At 39.8% G+C, this 16470-nt stretch overlaps 2 protein-coding genes across 2 annotated transcripts in view; both read left to right on the plus strand.

Moving 5' to 3' along the window:
• Positions 1-16470, plus strand: part of LOC109046961 (cathepsin G-like) — a 68262-nt gene that overhangs the window by 20403 nt on the left and 31389 nt on the right. The gene's annotated exons all lie outside the window — the stretch shown is intronic.
• LOC109046959 (mast cell protease 4-like) lies at positions 10588-14692 on the plus strand. Its single transcript, XM_042711893.1, has 6 exons — positions 10588-11023; positions 13464-13556; positions 13638-13782; positions 13897-14035; positions 14134-14385; positions 14465-14692. The coding sequence occupies exons 2-6, from the start codon at positions 13496-13498 to the stop codon at positions 14621-14623; spliced, it is 756 nt and encodes a 251-aa protein (XP_042567827.1). The 5' UTR covers positions 10588-11023; positions 13464-13495; the 3' UTR covers positions 14624-14692.

The following is a 16470-nucleotide window of genomic DNA, read 5'->3' on the forward strand; positions in this document are numbered from 1 at the left end:
CTCTCGCCAACGCAGAGGATCTCTTTTCTTGGTATGGAGTTGGATTCGGTCGAAAAGACAGCACGCCTCACAGAGGAACGTGCACGGTCAGTGCTAGCCTGCTTAAATACATTCAAGGGCAGGACAGCGGTCCCTGGGGCATATGGCGGCCGCAGCGGCACTTACACCGCTCGGCCTGTTACACATGCAATACATATTACATACAAGCATGTGCTGGTCCGAACGGACAACACGGTGACCGTTGCGTACATCAACCGACAAGGTGGTCTGCGCTCCCGTCGCATGTCACAACTCGCCCGACAACTCCTCCTTTTGGAGTCGGAAGGTTCTGAGGTCACTTTGTGCCGTTCACATTCTGGGCCTGCTCAACCGTACAGCCGACGAGCTGTCTCGAGCAATGCTCCCGGGAGAATGGCGACTCCATCCCTGATGGTCCAGCTGATTTGGAGACGGTTCGGAGCCGCTCAGGTAGACCTGTTTGCTTCTCCAGAGACCGCTCACTGCCAGTTGTTCTCGGCATGGACGCACTGGCACACAGCTGGCCGCGGGGCCTACACAAGTATGCATTCCCCCAGTGAGCCTTCTTGCACAGACACTGTGCAAAGGCGGGGTAGGACGAGGAAGGATCTCCTGACTCAGAGACGGGGCACCATTTGGCACCCGCGTCCAGACCTTTGGAAACTCCATGTCTGGTCCCTGGACGGAGGTTCTAGGTGACCTGACCCAGGAGGTAGTGAACACCATCACTTCAGCAAGAGCACCGTCTACGAGACACGCTTACGCCTTGAAGTGGAACCTGTTCGTCGAGTGGTGTTCTTCTCGCCGAGAAGACCCCTGAAGATGCCCGATTGCGGTCGTGCTTTCCTTTCTGCAGCAAGGGCTGGAGCGAAGGCTGTCTCCCTCCACTCTCAAAGTCCAGGTTGCCCCTATTGCTGCATACCATGACCCCGTGAATGGGAAGTCTTTAGGTAAGCATGACCTCGTCATCAGGTTCCTTAGAGGGGCCAGGAGGTTAAATCCCCCCCCCTCCATACCCTCTTGGGACCTGACTCTGGTGCTGAAATCACTACAGCAGGGCCCATTCGAGCCTTTGCATTCAGTCGAGCCAAAGTTTCTTTCATTGAAAACTCTGCTCCTGCTTGCACTGGCCTCCATCAAGGGAGTAAGGGACCTGCACGCATTTTCGGTTGACGATTCGTGCCTAGAGTTTGGCCCGGCTGACTCCCAGGTAATCCTGAGGCCCCGGCCCAGCTACGTGCCCAAGGTTCCCACTACACCCTTCAAAGACCAAGTGGTGAACCTGCAAGCGCTGCCCCTGGAGGAGGCAGACCCAGCCCTAGCTTTGCTCTGTCCCATCCAAGCATGGAGATGCTAAGACCAGACGCAAAGCTTCAGGACCTCAGATCAGCTCTTTGTCTGTTACGGAGGCCGGCAGAAGGGGAATGCCGTCTCTAAGCAGAGGATGGCTCACTGGATTGTGGATGCCATAGCCCTGGCTTATCAGGCACAGGGTGTGCCCTGCCCATTCAGGTTGCGAGCTCACTCAACTAGAAGTGTTGCATCCTCCTGGGCGCTGGCTCATGGTGCCTCGGTGACAGATATTTGTACAGCTGTGGGCTGGACGACCCCTAACACGTTTGCTGGGTTCTATAGCCTTCGTGTGGAGCCGGCGTCCTCCTGTGTTCTCACCTCAAACGGGTAGTGGCACCGAGAGGCCCCGGTTAGTGTCGGCTTGCTAAAACTGCTCCAGAGTGTCCGTACTGTAGAACCTGTTGAGATCCTCCATCACCCTAGGCAGCTGGACGCGGCGGAACGTCCGGCGCCAGGCATTCATGATGAATCCGTAAGAACCATGGGAGGCTGGCTTGCATATTGAGACCTAAGCAGTACTCGTATGCGTATAGTCCATGGTATAGCCTTAGAACCCGTGTTTCCCCGGCAGACTTCTGCCTTTCCAAGAGGGTTTGAATCACCTCAAATTTCTCCATATACACCTAAACGGATGCTACATGTGTATTTGCTCCTGAGACCTCCTTCGGGAAGGATGGGGCTTCCGCAGCGTCCCTGTTCCAAGTGGAACGGGTACGTTTTCCCAGTGTTATCCAATCTCACCCAGTGAGGTAGTGCTTTGACAATGGTGAGTGGAACTACTTGTTCCGAACCCCAGCCTACACCTAATAGGGGCGCAGGCGGCTCGCAAAACGTCTACGTAACCGAGACGTTTTGTCCCTTCTCGGCAGGCTTGGTTTCCTGTGGGGGCCGAGCTCATTGCATGTGGTCAGAGACCCTGTGAGAAACGGTCTGGTTTGCAGAGACATTTTAAATTAAATTCTGATGCATATGCAAGGTTATGAGATTCACCACAGCCTCTCTTCATGTCATTGGTCAGGCAGCTCTGCCCAAAGTCACACCATTGGTTGAACCACTGTTGCTATGCCAAGCTGGTCAGGGTTTTCAAATCAAGTGTCCAATGTTTTGACAAACAAAGCAAAAGTGTATGTACCTTTCAGGAAAATCCACCTAAAAATGTATCATTTATAGAAATGAATGGAAAATTCACCCAATAAATGTCATTTATTGACCTTCGTGACTTTTTCCTTCTGTGGAAATTGTCTATACAATGGGGGCAGTCATGGCCTAATGTTTAGAGAGCCGGACTTGTAACCCAAAGGTTGCTGGTCACTTGGACTGCACTGATTTTCATTGTATGAAAGTTGTAAAAAAAAAAAAAAAAAAAAAAAAAAAAAAACAGTTTTCAAAAAAAAACCTTTTTTGTTCCACAGAGGAAATAAAGTTATACAGGTTTGGAACAACTTGAGGGTTAGTGCAAGATGACCGTTGTAATTTTTGTGTGAATTACCAGGAAACCACGTTTTAACATAATAACGTTCACATTTTACATTTAATTAACAGAAGAAACATCCAGGAAATGCTGTGGTTTTCTCTGAAGGGAGGCCTGCTCTTTTACTTTTAGTTTAAAAGTCAGTGACACATCTTCAATGTTCCAGTAGCACAATGACACGCTTCACTGCGATTCTGCTCACCACAGCTGTGACCACACTGCACATCACAGGAAGCTTCTTTCATTAGTAATCCTTAATCTTTACCCTTTGCAATTGTTCCATTAAAGGGGGCTATTGTTTGAGTTTATAGTTATTTCTGTCTTGTTTTTCTTAATAGTTGTGGTTGGAATTGACATGGGGGAAAAGGTTTCAAAAAATGTATGGCAATACATGGTCTCAGTGTAGAGCAATAAAAAAAATATGAAAGTGGCTGTTTTCTGATATCTCCTCAATATGTTCTTACAGCTGCACACTGTGCAAGGTAAGTTGTTCATTTTTTTGGAGCCATATTCATCACTGAATGAAATATCTAAGCTCTTGTTCCACCAAAGGAAAAAAAGTCATATGATTTTGGAATGAATAAATAATGATTGATAATTGAACAATTCAGGAAAATGTGAGTTTGACTCTCCTCTGTTTTATTTGATTCCAGTAAAGAGATGACTGTTGTTCTTGGCGACCATAACATTTCTCCACAGAAAAACCTAAAAAGATATGATGTGATTCACAAATTTAGACCAAAAACATTTAAAAATGTTGTAATGACATCATGCTTCTAAAGGTAAAGCAACACCTGTTTGGTTCTGATTACATTTTCTGAATAAGAACAAGACCAAACAGTTGCACATTTAATAACTAAGTATTTGCATTTACAGATTTCTAGGAAAGCAGTTTTGGAAGAAAAGGTGAAGACGGTGAAAATCCCACAACCACATTACAACGTTGAAAGCAATACACAGTGCTTGGTTGCTGGATGGGGTTTGACTAAACAGCGCAAAGATGTCAATTACCTTTTGGCCTTGAATGTACTGTATCAACTGTTGACATCCACAACTGCAAGAAAGCATGGAAGAAAAAACTAAAACAAAACAAAAAAAGCATCACAAAACTTCCACCAAACATCATCTGTGCTGGAGGATATAAACAGAATGGAGGAGTGTGCTTGGTAATAAACGTACATAAACTTAATGACGTTTTGAGACAATTGAGAAAGATAAAGTGTGACAACTAGCTCCAGTCTCATCTTCATATAAACAGTTTTTTTGATTAGGGACGTTCCATTGTTCTACTATTAATCCTCATCTTCACATATATTCTTGCAGCGTGATTCTGAAGGTTCACTGGTGTGCAATTCAATGGCAGTGGGCATCATCTCTTTCTGCAGAAATGGGTGTAAATATCCTGATGTACTGAATATCTTCACTGATATTTCAAAATATGCACATTGGATCAAAGCAATTATGAAGAAAGAAACTTAAGAGATTTGTGTTTACAGCACTTGCAAATTATGCTTAAACATCCAATACTGACGAAATAAAATTGTTTTGCTGATGACTTGTATTTTCACAATGACCATTTCTGTGCATGCAGATAGTATATAAGATACCCGTGACTGAATTTTGGTTTGATATCAACATTTGAAATTACATATTCCATCAGTAGGGTACAAAATGAGTCATTTCTCTTCCAGCAAAAAGGTCCGTAAAAGGCGGTGTATAACATTCAGAAAATGTTGATTGTTAAAACATTTTTCCTAATTGATTTTTTGATGATACTAAAATCTGGAAATCCAAATACAATTTAAAAATAAATATAAATATTTGTGCCCTGTTCAAATTGTGAATAAAAACAGAATGCAATGAAATGGAAGTTTAAAATTTCAATATTTTATTCAGAATACAACATAGATGACATATCAAATGTTTAAACTGAGAAAATGTATCATTTTAAGGGAAAAATAAGTTGATTTTAAATTTCATGGCATCAACACATTTTAGAAAAGTTGGGACAAGGCCATGTTTACCACTGTGTGGCATTCCCTCTTCTTTTTATATCAGTCTGCAAACGTCTGGGGACTGAGGAGACAAGTTGCTCAAGTTTAGGAATAGGAATGTTGTCCCATTCTTGTCCAATACAGGCTTCTAGTTGCTCAACTATCTTAGGTCTTCTTCGTCGCATCTTCCTCTTTATGATGCGCCAAATGTTTTCTATGGGTAAAAGATCTGGACTGCAGGCTGGCCATTTCAGCACCCGGATCCTTCTTCTATGCAGCCATGATGTTGTAATTGATTAAGTATGTGGTCATTGTCATGTTGAAAAATGCAAGGTCTTCCCTGAAAGAGACGATGTCTGGATGGGAGCATATGTTGTTCTAGAACTTGGATATACCTTTCAGTATTGATGGTGCCTTTCCAGATGTGTAAGCTGCCCATGCCACACGCACTCATGCAACCCCATACCATCAGAGATGCAGGCTTCTGAACTGAGCGCTGATAACAACTTGGGTTGTCCTTGTCCTCTTTAGTCCGGATGACATGGCGTCCCAGTTTTCCAAAAAGAACTTCAAATTTTGATTCGTCTGACCACAGAACAGTTTTCCACTTTGCCACAGTCCATTTTAAATGAGCCTCGGCCCAGAGAAAACACCTGCGCTTCTGGATCATGTTTAGACATCGCTTCTTTTTTTACCTATAGAGTTTTAGCCGGCAACGGCGAATGGCACGGTGGATTGTGTTCACCGATAATGTTTTCTGTAAGTATTCCTGAGCCCATGTTGTGATTTCCATTACAGTAGCATTCCTGTATGTGATGCAGTGCCGTCTAAGGACCCGAAGATCAATGGCATCCAGTATGGTTTTCCGGCCTTGACCCTTATGCACAGAGATTGTCCCAGATTCACTCAATCTTTGGATGATATTATGCACTGTAGATGATGATAATTTCAAACTCTTTGCAATATTTCTCTGAGAAACTCCTTTCTGATATTGCTTCACTATTTTTCACCGCAGCATTGGGGGAATTAGTGATCCTCTGCCCGTCTTGACTTCTGAGAGACACTGCCACTCTGAGAGGCTCTTTTTATACCCAATCATGTTGCCAATTGACCTAATAAGCTGGAAATTGGTCCTCCAGCTGTTCCTCATACTGTATGTACATTTAACTTTTCCGGCCTCTTATTGCTACCTGTCCCAACTTTTTTGGAATGTGTAGCTCTCATGAAATCCAAAATCAGCCAATATTTGGCATGACATTTCAAAATGTCTCACTTTCAACATTTGATATGTTATCTATATTCTATTGTGAATAAAATATGTTTATGAGATTTGTAAACAATTCCATTCCTTTTTTACTTACAATTTGTACAGTGTCCCAACTTTTTAGAATAGAGTTTGTACAAAAATATATAGGCTATAGGCTCATATGGATTAATCATTAAAAGATCGCGATCTCCATTCAAACACACACAATCTTATTGCTATGATGATGATTCCATTGGTATATTAAACATTTGAAATCACATTGGAATATTTAAACCTGCTTTCGTGCAGCCGCTGATCCTGAGAGAGCAGCACTCATGTTTGAAACAGCTACTGTACTTGACACAGTAGGTTACATTTCTGTGATCCATGCTTGATAGGAGAATGCAGAGACTCATGTGTGTGGGATGCGGGAGAATAAAATGATTCATGGACTCCCGTAAAATAGAAATATCTAAACATAAAATATCTAAAACAAATACATTGTTATTCATCTATTGCACAAAACCAACATGAACTATGTAGAATTGTAGAAATGTAGAAAACAATTCTATCTCTCTCTCAGCTCATGTGAATGGGTATAGTGAATGGCAAAGAAGCAAAACCCCACTCCAGACCTTACATGGTTTCTCTTCAGAAGTACTTTAAACATGTCTGTGGTGGATTCCTCATTTCTGATGAGATTGTCTTGACTGCTACTTCATTGACCAATTTAAACATATTTTGTAAATATAAGCAAATTTTGATTCAGTTGGGACAGAGGCAAAATAAAAGTGAAAAGGTTCTAAATTATCCAAATTAAACTGTTTTGAAACAGTTCACAGTAAGCAGGTGAATTGGTAATAGGTCAAGGTATCATGTTTGGGTATGAAGCAACATCTCAGACTTTGCAAGCAAAGCTGGATCACGGGTCAGCACTTTGTGCCAAAGTTCATGAGAAAAGTGTCAAACAAATCAAAACTAATCAAAAACAACTAAAATCTCTACATGCAAGAGAAAATAGGAACATGTGTTTGGTGGCTTCAAGCTGCAAGCCTTTTACATCATACATAAAGGAATTTGTAGAAACTTAATAAACCACAAAAAAAAAAAAAAAAAAAAAAAAAAAAAAAAGTTTCTAACCGAAAACTATAGATGATACAGTATACAACTCCCCATTAGTAGTTTTATACTGCCACCTGCTGGTGCAGTTGTGTAATTAGAAAACAACTTTTGTTATGTCGAGATCACGAGAAAACAAGAGGGAAATAAATGCATGCCGCAGAAAATTGCGTATAATACAGTGCGCATCACCTGCCTCAAGATCTTTTACTGTTCGCACTCCAACTGAGGCACACAAACAAACAGATAGTGCGTATTTATTCGCCACCTATATAAATCTACACGTATTTACCTATTTGCCACAAATATCTTATTCCTATCTTATAATAGAGCAGCGCCTCTGAGTCTGTTTACGCTCCAATATTGATGCACATAACAAAACAGAAAATGATGCTACACTGTTAGCTGCTTTTGGGGTAAAAAAGACAGAAATATGTATTGTGCCAAGAAGGTTGTCTGTTCGTTCACACAGGCACAAACTGATTGGCAGAACTGCCTTTTAACCGATTACCTCCATTGATCAAAGCATTCGGCATGGTCGTCTGTGAGTGACGTCACCTCCTAAAACAAACACGCCCCATAGTATAGTCCCGCTCCCTCACATTGATTGACAGCTTTCCGTGTAGACATCGAAAATTCAAATGCAAAAGGAATAGCAATTCCATTTGAGTTTTGGCAGGTTATGCATGCACGACGCAGAGAGAGGGGAAAAAAGACAATGTGGTAATTAGTATTGCTATTTAAATATGACATGCTTATAACTCATAAGACATGGGAAATGCAGTTGCAAATGGACTTTGCTTTTTCATTTGAAATGTGGCAGGCACTGTGCGTTCACGAAAGCGAAAATGCAAACGGTAATGCAAGATTTGCAATTGCATTTGGATTATGTCACAATTTATGCATACACGTGGAAAACGCAACGAACATGTTTTGAAAATAGTACAAAATATCCTTTCATAGATTAGACTTATTTAATGTGAAAGTGACGTGCCAGGTGTCGAAGTACGGTGACCCATACTCGGAATTAGTGCTCTGCATTTATCCCTTCAGTGCACACACACACAGCAGTGAACAGTGGGCAGCCAGTTGGGGGTTCAGTGCCTTGCTCAAGGGCACCTCAGTCTGTTTAGCAGAAAACACATCAGGCTCAGGCAAGTATAACCTAATAATCCTATCCAAATATTTCAAATGAAAGTACAAATGATCCACCAAACTATACAAATGACCCATCTACAACCCCAATTTGAGAAAAGTTGGGACGTTTTGAAAAATGCAATAAAATCACGAATCTATGATTTGTTCATTCTCTTTCATTTGTATTTAATTGACAAAAGTACAAAGAAAAGTTTTCCAATGTTTTCACTGACCATCTTAAATGTATTTTGTAAATATAAGCAAATTTTGATTCTGATGGCTGCAACACACTCTAAAAAAGTCGGGGCATTCAGAGCAACACGCATGCATGCATATCTTACATCTTGTATATTGTGGTTTTATATAATAGTTGATGCAGATGACAAGAAGTAACACAAATCATATCTTCTTACTATCAGTGTTACTGTACTTGACACCTCAAGCTGAGAATAAAAGACTTACACGCAGCTTACTGTCTCAGTGTCTCAGATTGTCTTCATGATGACCATCATCTCTCTGCTCCTGCTGGCCTCTCTGCTGCCACACCTGACCTTCACTAGTGAGACTCATTATATAACTGTGCATTATACTAACTGATATGTACTGAATAAGCTGACTAATAGTTCTTAGTCAATGCGAAATCCCAAAGAATTTATGTCGTTCACTGACTACCATTACATAATATTGTGAAAATATTCAGGGAATCAGAGAAATCTCAGTCTGTTTAAGGCAAGGTATAGGAAACCAAGGTAGGTGAATGAGCATGACCTTTGAGCCCTCAGGTGGCATTGCATAAGAAACCGTCATGCTGTGGTGTTAAATATAGCCACATGGGTTCAGGAGTACTTTGGAAAACTGCTGTCACTTAAAACAGTCTGCCACTGCATCAATAAATGCAACTTAAATCTCTGTTACTCTAGGTCTAGGAGAAAGCTACAGTATACATCAGTTATATGCAGCGATGCTGCTGGGTTCTCTGGGCCCAAACTCATCTCAGATAGTTAACAATACAACGGAAATGTGTGCTGTGCTCAGATGTGTCCACATTTCAACTTGTTTCTGGGAAAAATGGACGCATTCTCAGTACTAAAGATTAAAGGGACCATCCAGACTTTTATCAGCAACAGATGCAAAAGCAAACATCTGTCATGGCACAGGGATGCAGCAGAACAAATGGCATGGGTGACTGGCATATGTGCAGAGGTACCACTGACATGGAGGCATATATTGGAATTGTACAGAGACATATAATGCCATCAAGATAGCATCTTTCATGGGAAGTCCATATTAGATCAAGACAATGTCGGGTCTCATTCTGCATTTACTTTTGCACTTTACTTCAGTTTCGCTGCACAACGTCAAGTTGGCACTTACAACCTCTCAGATCTGGCAGTAAATGTTCAAATCCTAGCGCTTTGACTTTTGCTACTCCTTTTGAGGTATTCCTGTTGCAAAACTCACTTATGCAGATGTGAGAGCGCAGAGCTGGGGGCGGGGTTTTGGTGCAAATGAAGACATTTTATTGGTCAATGCCTACCAATGAACAACACCAGCCATCGCGACTTGCCAAGAAAGAAATTTGTGTTTTATGCATATGTATCAATTATTTGTAAAACACTGCAAACTATTTTCACTGTATATCCTTAGCTTTTACAGGATTTTAAGACACTAGATTAATCTTATCATTCAGGTATTATCTGGTAGACAAATAATGCAACGTCGAAATCAGTTGCGAACCAAACCATGCATACTGTAGAATTTCCAGTTAATGATGCAAATATGTGGTTTTCAGATCAATTCCCGACTGGGCCGATTTCTTTTGGGAATTGTGAAGCAGGTAAAATAAATGTTGACTTTGGTGATCTCATCATTCAAGGGCTACAAGTGGAAGAAAGCAGAAAAACCAAAAAGCAAGTGAAAGGGGAGAAGCGTTGCCGAACAAAGAAGAAACCTGGAACATCAGTACCATATGGACTTCAAATTGAGAACTGTAATAAAATTGATGCAGAAATAGGAAACTCTGAATAAAAGAATAATGAAATTGATAAAAGAGATGTCTGACTATAACAGGATCAGTCTGGAGCTGCAAACGTTAACAGATGACTTAGAAATCATTACAAATTAAAGCTCCAGCTAAAAGAAGATAATAGTTTCAAATGTATGTTTTTTGCTCACACCTATTATACCCCCATAGCTATAGTTTTTTTTTTTTTTTTTTTTTTTTTTGTGGTTTGAAGTTGTTATGTGCTATGCTGTGCAGAAGATGAAAAAAGAAGGTGTGACCTGTGTGGTTAACACAGGGCAGGCCATCAGCTATGCTTGCAAGGTGCTATTGATGATTTTTGTACCAGTGATGTGTGTGGGGGAGGGGGGTTATATGTAGATTGTATGCAAGAGCTATAAAAGGCCCAAGAGTATAGAGTTCAGGGCCGTACCCCGTGGTGAAGACTTCCTCGCTGTTATTTTCATATTTTTGATTGCTTATGAGTTATTGTCTATTAATAAAGCGAAGCCATTACAAATGGTGATGCGTTAAAACTTTATTAAATGAAGAGTCTCAGAGTAATTTATATATATGAGTAACATATTCTTCTGTAACTGAATATACCTACTAAGCCTTAAGAGGCTCGACCCAGCTGAGCAGGAGGAATCCAGGTCCTTTGGTCGCATAACCGAATCTCAAAGGTAAGGGCAATGGTTTTACAACTGCTATTGGGAATGAGGAAGGTACATTAGACAATATAAGGATTTACCTTGACCTAAAAACACAACAATAGACAAAAAACAAAAACAAACAAACAACAACAACAAAAAACTTGCAAGCACAACCATGCACACATACACGTGCACACCATTCACTCACAAATATTAATAAATCACACTCACTCAAACCACCTCTCTCTCCTTCTCTCTCACACACACACACACAGATTAATAATGTACATTATAAACAGGTGCAAGGTTTGTGTGGTTTAATTATTAATCTTTTTTCTTGTTGGTGTTATTCTTTTGTTAAAAATGAAGAATATAACTTAAAGGGATACTCCACCCCAAAATTAAAATTCTCATTAATCACTTACCCCCACACAGAAGAGCATACGTAGTTTGAGTTCAGCTCAAATTCTCAAAAATTGTTCTACGGTTATGTGGAGAGACATAGAGAAGACGAATTGTTGAATAAAGTCGTTATTTTTGTTTTCATCATGTACAAAAATCATTCTCGTTACTTCATAACATTACAGTTGAATTAGTGATGGCAGATGGAGTATTCTGACGATGCTTTTCATACTTTTCTGGACCTTGATAATGTATTTTATTTGGCAGTCTATGGGACAGTCACAAGCCTCCCGGTTTTCATCCAAAATATCTTAAATTGTGTGCCAAAGATGAATGAAGATTTTATGGGTTTGCAATGACATGGGGATAATTGATTAATGACAAAATGTCATTTTGGGGTGGAGTATCCCCTTAATGATGTGTTCATGTCCCATAAACCCACATAGCAAATGGACTTAGCCCAAATGTGGCCTCAGGCTGGCACTGCTGGCCTCCTGTTAAGGTGATGCCTGTTTGAAGAATGCCATTTGGTGGCATATAAACCATCTTATAAGAATTGTTTAACACTTTTATGGTTTTCTTCCATGTTTGAGGCATATTGAAACAGCTGTACCTAAATACTTTTCATGCTTTTATGTTGGACTAATTTCAGTTACATTTAAATCTCAGCTATGTAGGTTTAATTTGTATTTATTTATTTATTTTAGATTTTTATTGTATAAGATAAATAAATAAATAAGTTAGCCAGTGAAAACACTGGAAATTATTTCTTAGTACTTTAGTCAATGAAATAAAGGTTAACGAGAATGAAAAAAATAACATTCTTGATTTTATGGCATTTCACAATTGGGGTACATTATGCTTTGTCAGACAGCGTCACGTGTCAGTCACATACGCCACAATCCTCCGGCCACCAGACGTACCTGTGCATAAGATGCAATGTCACTCACCTCTACTGAGGATCTGAGCAGACACTCTGTGCTTTGATGGTACCTGGGAGGCTCTATGTTTACACTTTTAGGGGAGATTTAGGGACGTTTTTCTTCAGCATGTACTTTGAAATTGGACAACCTCCTTATAACTGCATTTAGGAGCATTCTGATGAACTTCTTAGCTTTTCTTAAAGGTATAGTTCACCCAAAAATGAAAATTCCATCATCATTTACTAACCCTAATGTCCTTCCAAACCTGTATAAGTTGCTTTCTTATGTTGAGCATAAAAGAACAGTTGGTGGTTCCCATTGACTTCCATAGTATGTTTTTCCTACTATGGAAGTCAATGGGAACCACCAACTGTTTGATTACCAGCAATCTAGAAAAATATCTTCTTTTATGTTCAATATAAGAAAGCAACTCATACAGGTTTGGAACGACATGAGGGTGAGTAAATGATGACCGAAATGTCATTTTTGGGTGAAATATCTCTTTAAGATTTTAGTGAATCTCACCACTGTTCAGAGGGCAGTTGTGGTTATCAGCTCATCTGTGGTTCCAGTTGTTTGATTGTAATGATCCACATCCATCTTGAATATGAAACCGCTCTGCTTTTACAATACAAACTATAATTAATTAAGAAACAATTGTAATGCAAATAAAAATGTAGGCCTATTAAAAATAAAAAATAAATAATTGTGCATTTACATTCTGTAAATTCTGATCATCAGAACATTACACATAATATTTAAAAGTATGATCTATATTTAAAAGAATATTTTTGTTTCAGTACGTTTAGCTCAGTCAACAGCATAATGTTGATCACAACATCATTCATTTCCACTTCCAAAAATTGGGGCCTATTTGTAAATGTTAAAATATGCGCCCTTTCAATATAGCTACAAGACAAATAAATACAAAAAGCCATTTCCATATTCTGACATCCAGAGCAACACACATGCATGCATATTTTACATCTTGTATATTGTGGTTTCATAAAATAGTTGATGCAGTTAACAAGAAGTAACACAAATAATATCATCTTACTATCAGTGTTAATGTACTTGACACCTCAAGCTGAGAAAACTGACTTACAGGAAGCTTAATGTCTCCACCCATCTTTATATTTATACAGTGTTTTGAGAACAAAAGCTTATTGATTGTGTAATGATGACCATCATCTCTCTGCTCCTGCTGGCCTCTCTGCTGCCACACCTGACCTTCACTGGTGAGACTGATTATAAAACAGTGCATTATACTAACTGGTATGTACTGAATAAGCTGACTAATAGTTCTATCTCTCTCTCAGCTCATGTGAATGTGGGTATAGTGAATGGCACAGAAGCAAAACCCCACTCCAGACCTTACATGGTTTCACTTCAGAAGTACTTTAAACATGTCTGTGGTGGATTCCTCATTTCTGACGAGTTTGTCTTGACTGCTGCACATTGCAAGTAAGACTGCAATTTAGTATGAACTGCAATAATCATAATAAACAATTAATAAACAAATAAAACCTTCAATAATGATGGCATTGTTCATTATACTAACAATATTTTCTTACACAGTAAGGAGGGACTAACAGCTGTGGTTGGTGCACATGACTTAAAAAAAGATAAAGGGTCCATCCACATTAGAGTGAAGTCCTACCACATTCATCCGGACTTTAACTTTCACACTTTGCTGAATGACATTATGCTTTTGAGGGTAACAGTAGTTCAATTGACTGTTATTAAAACAATTAATAGTGAGATAATATATGATTCGGCCTGTCTTTTAATGATGATAATGTTATTGCATTACAGTTAGAGAAAGAAGTCGAACAAAACAAGATTGTCAAGAGGATTTCCATACCAACTCAAGAGGGAGACATCGAAGCTGATTCTGTCTGCAGTGTTGCCGGCTGGGGAAGACTGGGTTTAAAAGGGAAAAAGAGCGATCTTCTCATGGAAGTAGATGTGAAGATCATGAATAACACAGAATGCAAAAATAAATGGAAAGACATCTACTCAGCCTCAAAGATGATGTGTGTCTACGGCCATGGAGGAAGCTGTAGTGTATGTAAAAACAATATCAGTTAGAGACCATCAGTAGTGAGAAGTATCACTTCAGTCATTGATCTGTGTTTCTTCACAGGGGGATTCAGGAGGTCCTTTAGTTTGTGGAGACACTGCAGTTGGTATCACTTCCTTTGGTGACCCAAAAGCCTGCAATAGTCGTACACGACCTGAAGTTTATGCAAAGATTTCAGCATATCTTCCATGGATCGACTCCATAATTGCAAATGTCAAGTGATTTTTGCAATGAAAAAGGGCGAAGTATTTGTTTGAATGTTTAATAAACAAATCATGTGTGAAGCATCAATATGTGTAAGTGGCCCTTATTGTTGCAGCCCTATGAAACAGTAGTAAGCTACTGAACAGAATTCAAGTAAGCAAAATTACTTTTGCCATTATAATACAAAATTCTTGATAATGATAGTTCATGATTATCAGCATGAAAACTAAAGTGAAATGTCCACATTATAAATGTTCTTCTGCCCACATTGGTGGTAACAAGTACTGTAGCCTATTTGGACACTTTCTAACACTTAAAGGAAATATAGAAACTCTTTGGTGACTTTTGAGCAAGAAGCTAGCGGTCTAATCAGATTGAATGATCTATGCTAAGCTAAGCTAAGCTACGCTACCTCCAGACCGGGGATCGGGTGAATGGGATGAATTAATGCACATTCACATTTAGTCTAGAACTACATCATGTTCACACAGCACACACAATGTCTCTGTACTCTGATTTCTCCCAGTATGGGGACAGGAGACTTGTCAGTCAATAAATGGGAGAACAAAGTAACTAGCGTTACTTTTTTGAAAAAGTAACTTGGATATTTTCTTGTAAATTAAAAAGTAATGCGTTACGTTACTAGTTACTTGAAAAAAGTTATGATTACGTAACTTGCGTTACTTGTAATGCGTTACCCCCAACACAGATACCTTAAAAGGGGTCATATGATGTGATTTCAAATTTTCCTTTCTATTTGGAGTGTTGCAAGCTCTTGGTGCATAAAGAAGATCTCTAAGGTTGCGGAGACTAAAGTCTCAAATCCAAAGAGATATTCTTTATAAAAGTTAAGACTCGTCCACACCCCCCTGAAACGGCTCGTTCTAACCAAGAGCCTGCTCTCTCTTCATGACAGTGTGGGGGGGGGGTGAATTTTTTTTATAACTCATCCATTTAAATTATATGAAGCCTTACATTTCTGCATGCCCTTAATTCGCTGTAGTGCAGACAAGATGCGCTGATGTGAAGCGCACTCTGAGAGAGTTCATGGATTTGAAGGCTGGTTTCGAATGACTGATTTATAGTTTGTGTGGATTATTTTATTATTCAAACCTACATGCTGTTAAATAAATGCAGGAATTCCCTCATTATGAACTTGAAAGCTGTGAGAATTATTAAACCGTATAGCTACACATAGTCCCCCGCCAAAATTTAGGACCTGATTAGCTAAATATTAACTCTATTATACAGAGATTTGTAAAATAAAATTCCACTACTTTTTCAAAACATTTTTTTTTTAGGCCTGGAAGTTGCTGTTTTAAAATTACATGGCATTTCCATGTTATGCATGACCTTACAGACCCTAAAAGCAACTGATGCACGCTCTTAATCACTTAAACTAGTTCACCAATGTGATTGCGCGAATGCTCCGTTACCTTTCCCTTCTGTAATCACATGCCGGATCTGTTACCCCACTTTGTTCTAGGACCTCGCAATTTACAAATTAAGCACTGGCCGTAGACTATGTCATGTGGAAGACAGCAAAGTGGACGTGAATGTATTTCATGGACAGAGCAAACAAGGCTTGCTGATCTAGATTTTGCTGATGATATCATACTACTAGCAGAGTCACGGGAGAAGCTACAGGAACTTACCACCCGCACCCACACTTAAGATCGGTTGTGGATCAAAAAAAAAAGTGATGCAAATGAGCGGGGAAGATGAAGATCTACTGATGCTAATCACCTCTGGCAACCACCCCCTCATAGGTACAGACCGGTTCCCATACTTAGGCAGAGGATGGCGACGCAGAGCCAAATGTAACCCAATGCTTTGGCAAAACAGCAATGTGTTCCATAGGATGT

Source organism: Cyprinus carpio, chromosome A22 (genome assembly GCF_018340385.1).
Source record: "Cyprinus carpio isolate SPL01 chromosome A22, ASM1834038v1, whole genome shotgun sequence".
Taxonomy (NCBI): Eukaryota; Metazoa; Chordata; class Actinopteri; order Cypriniformes; family Cyprinidae; genus Cyprinus; species Cyprinus carpio.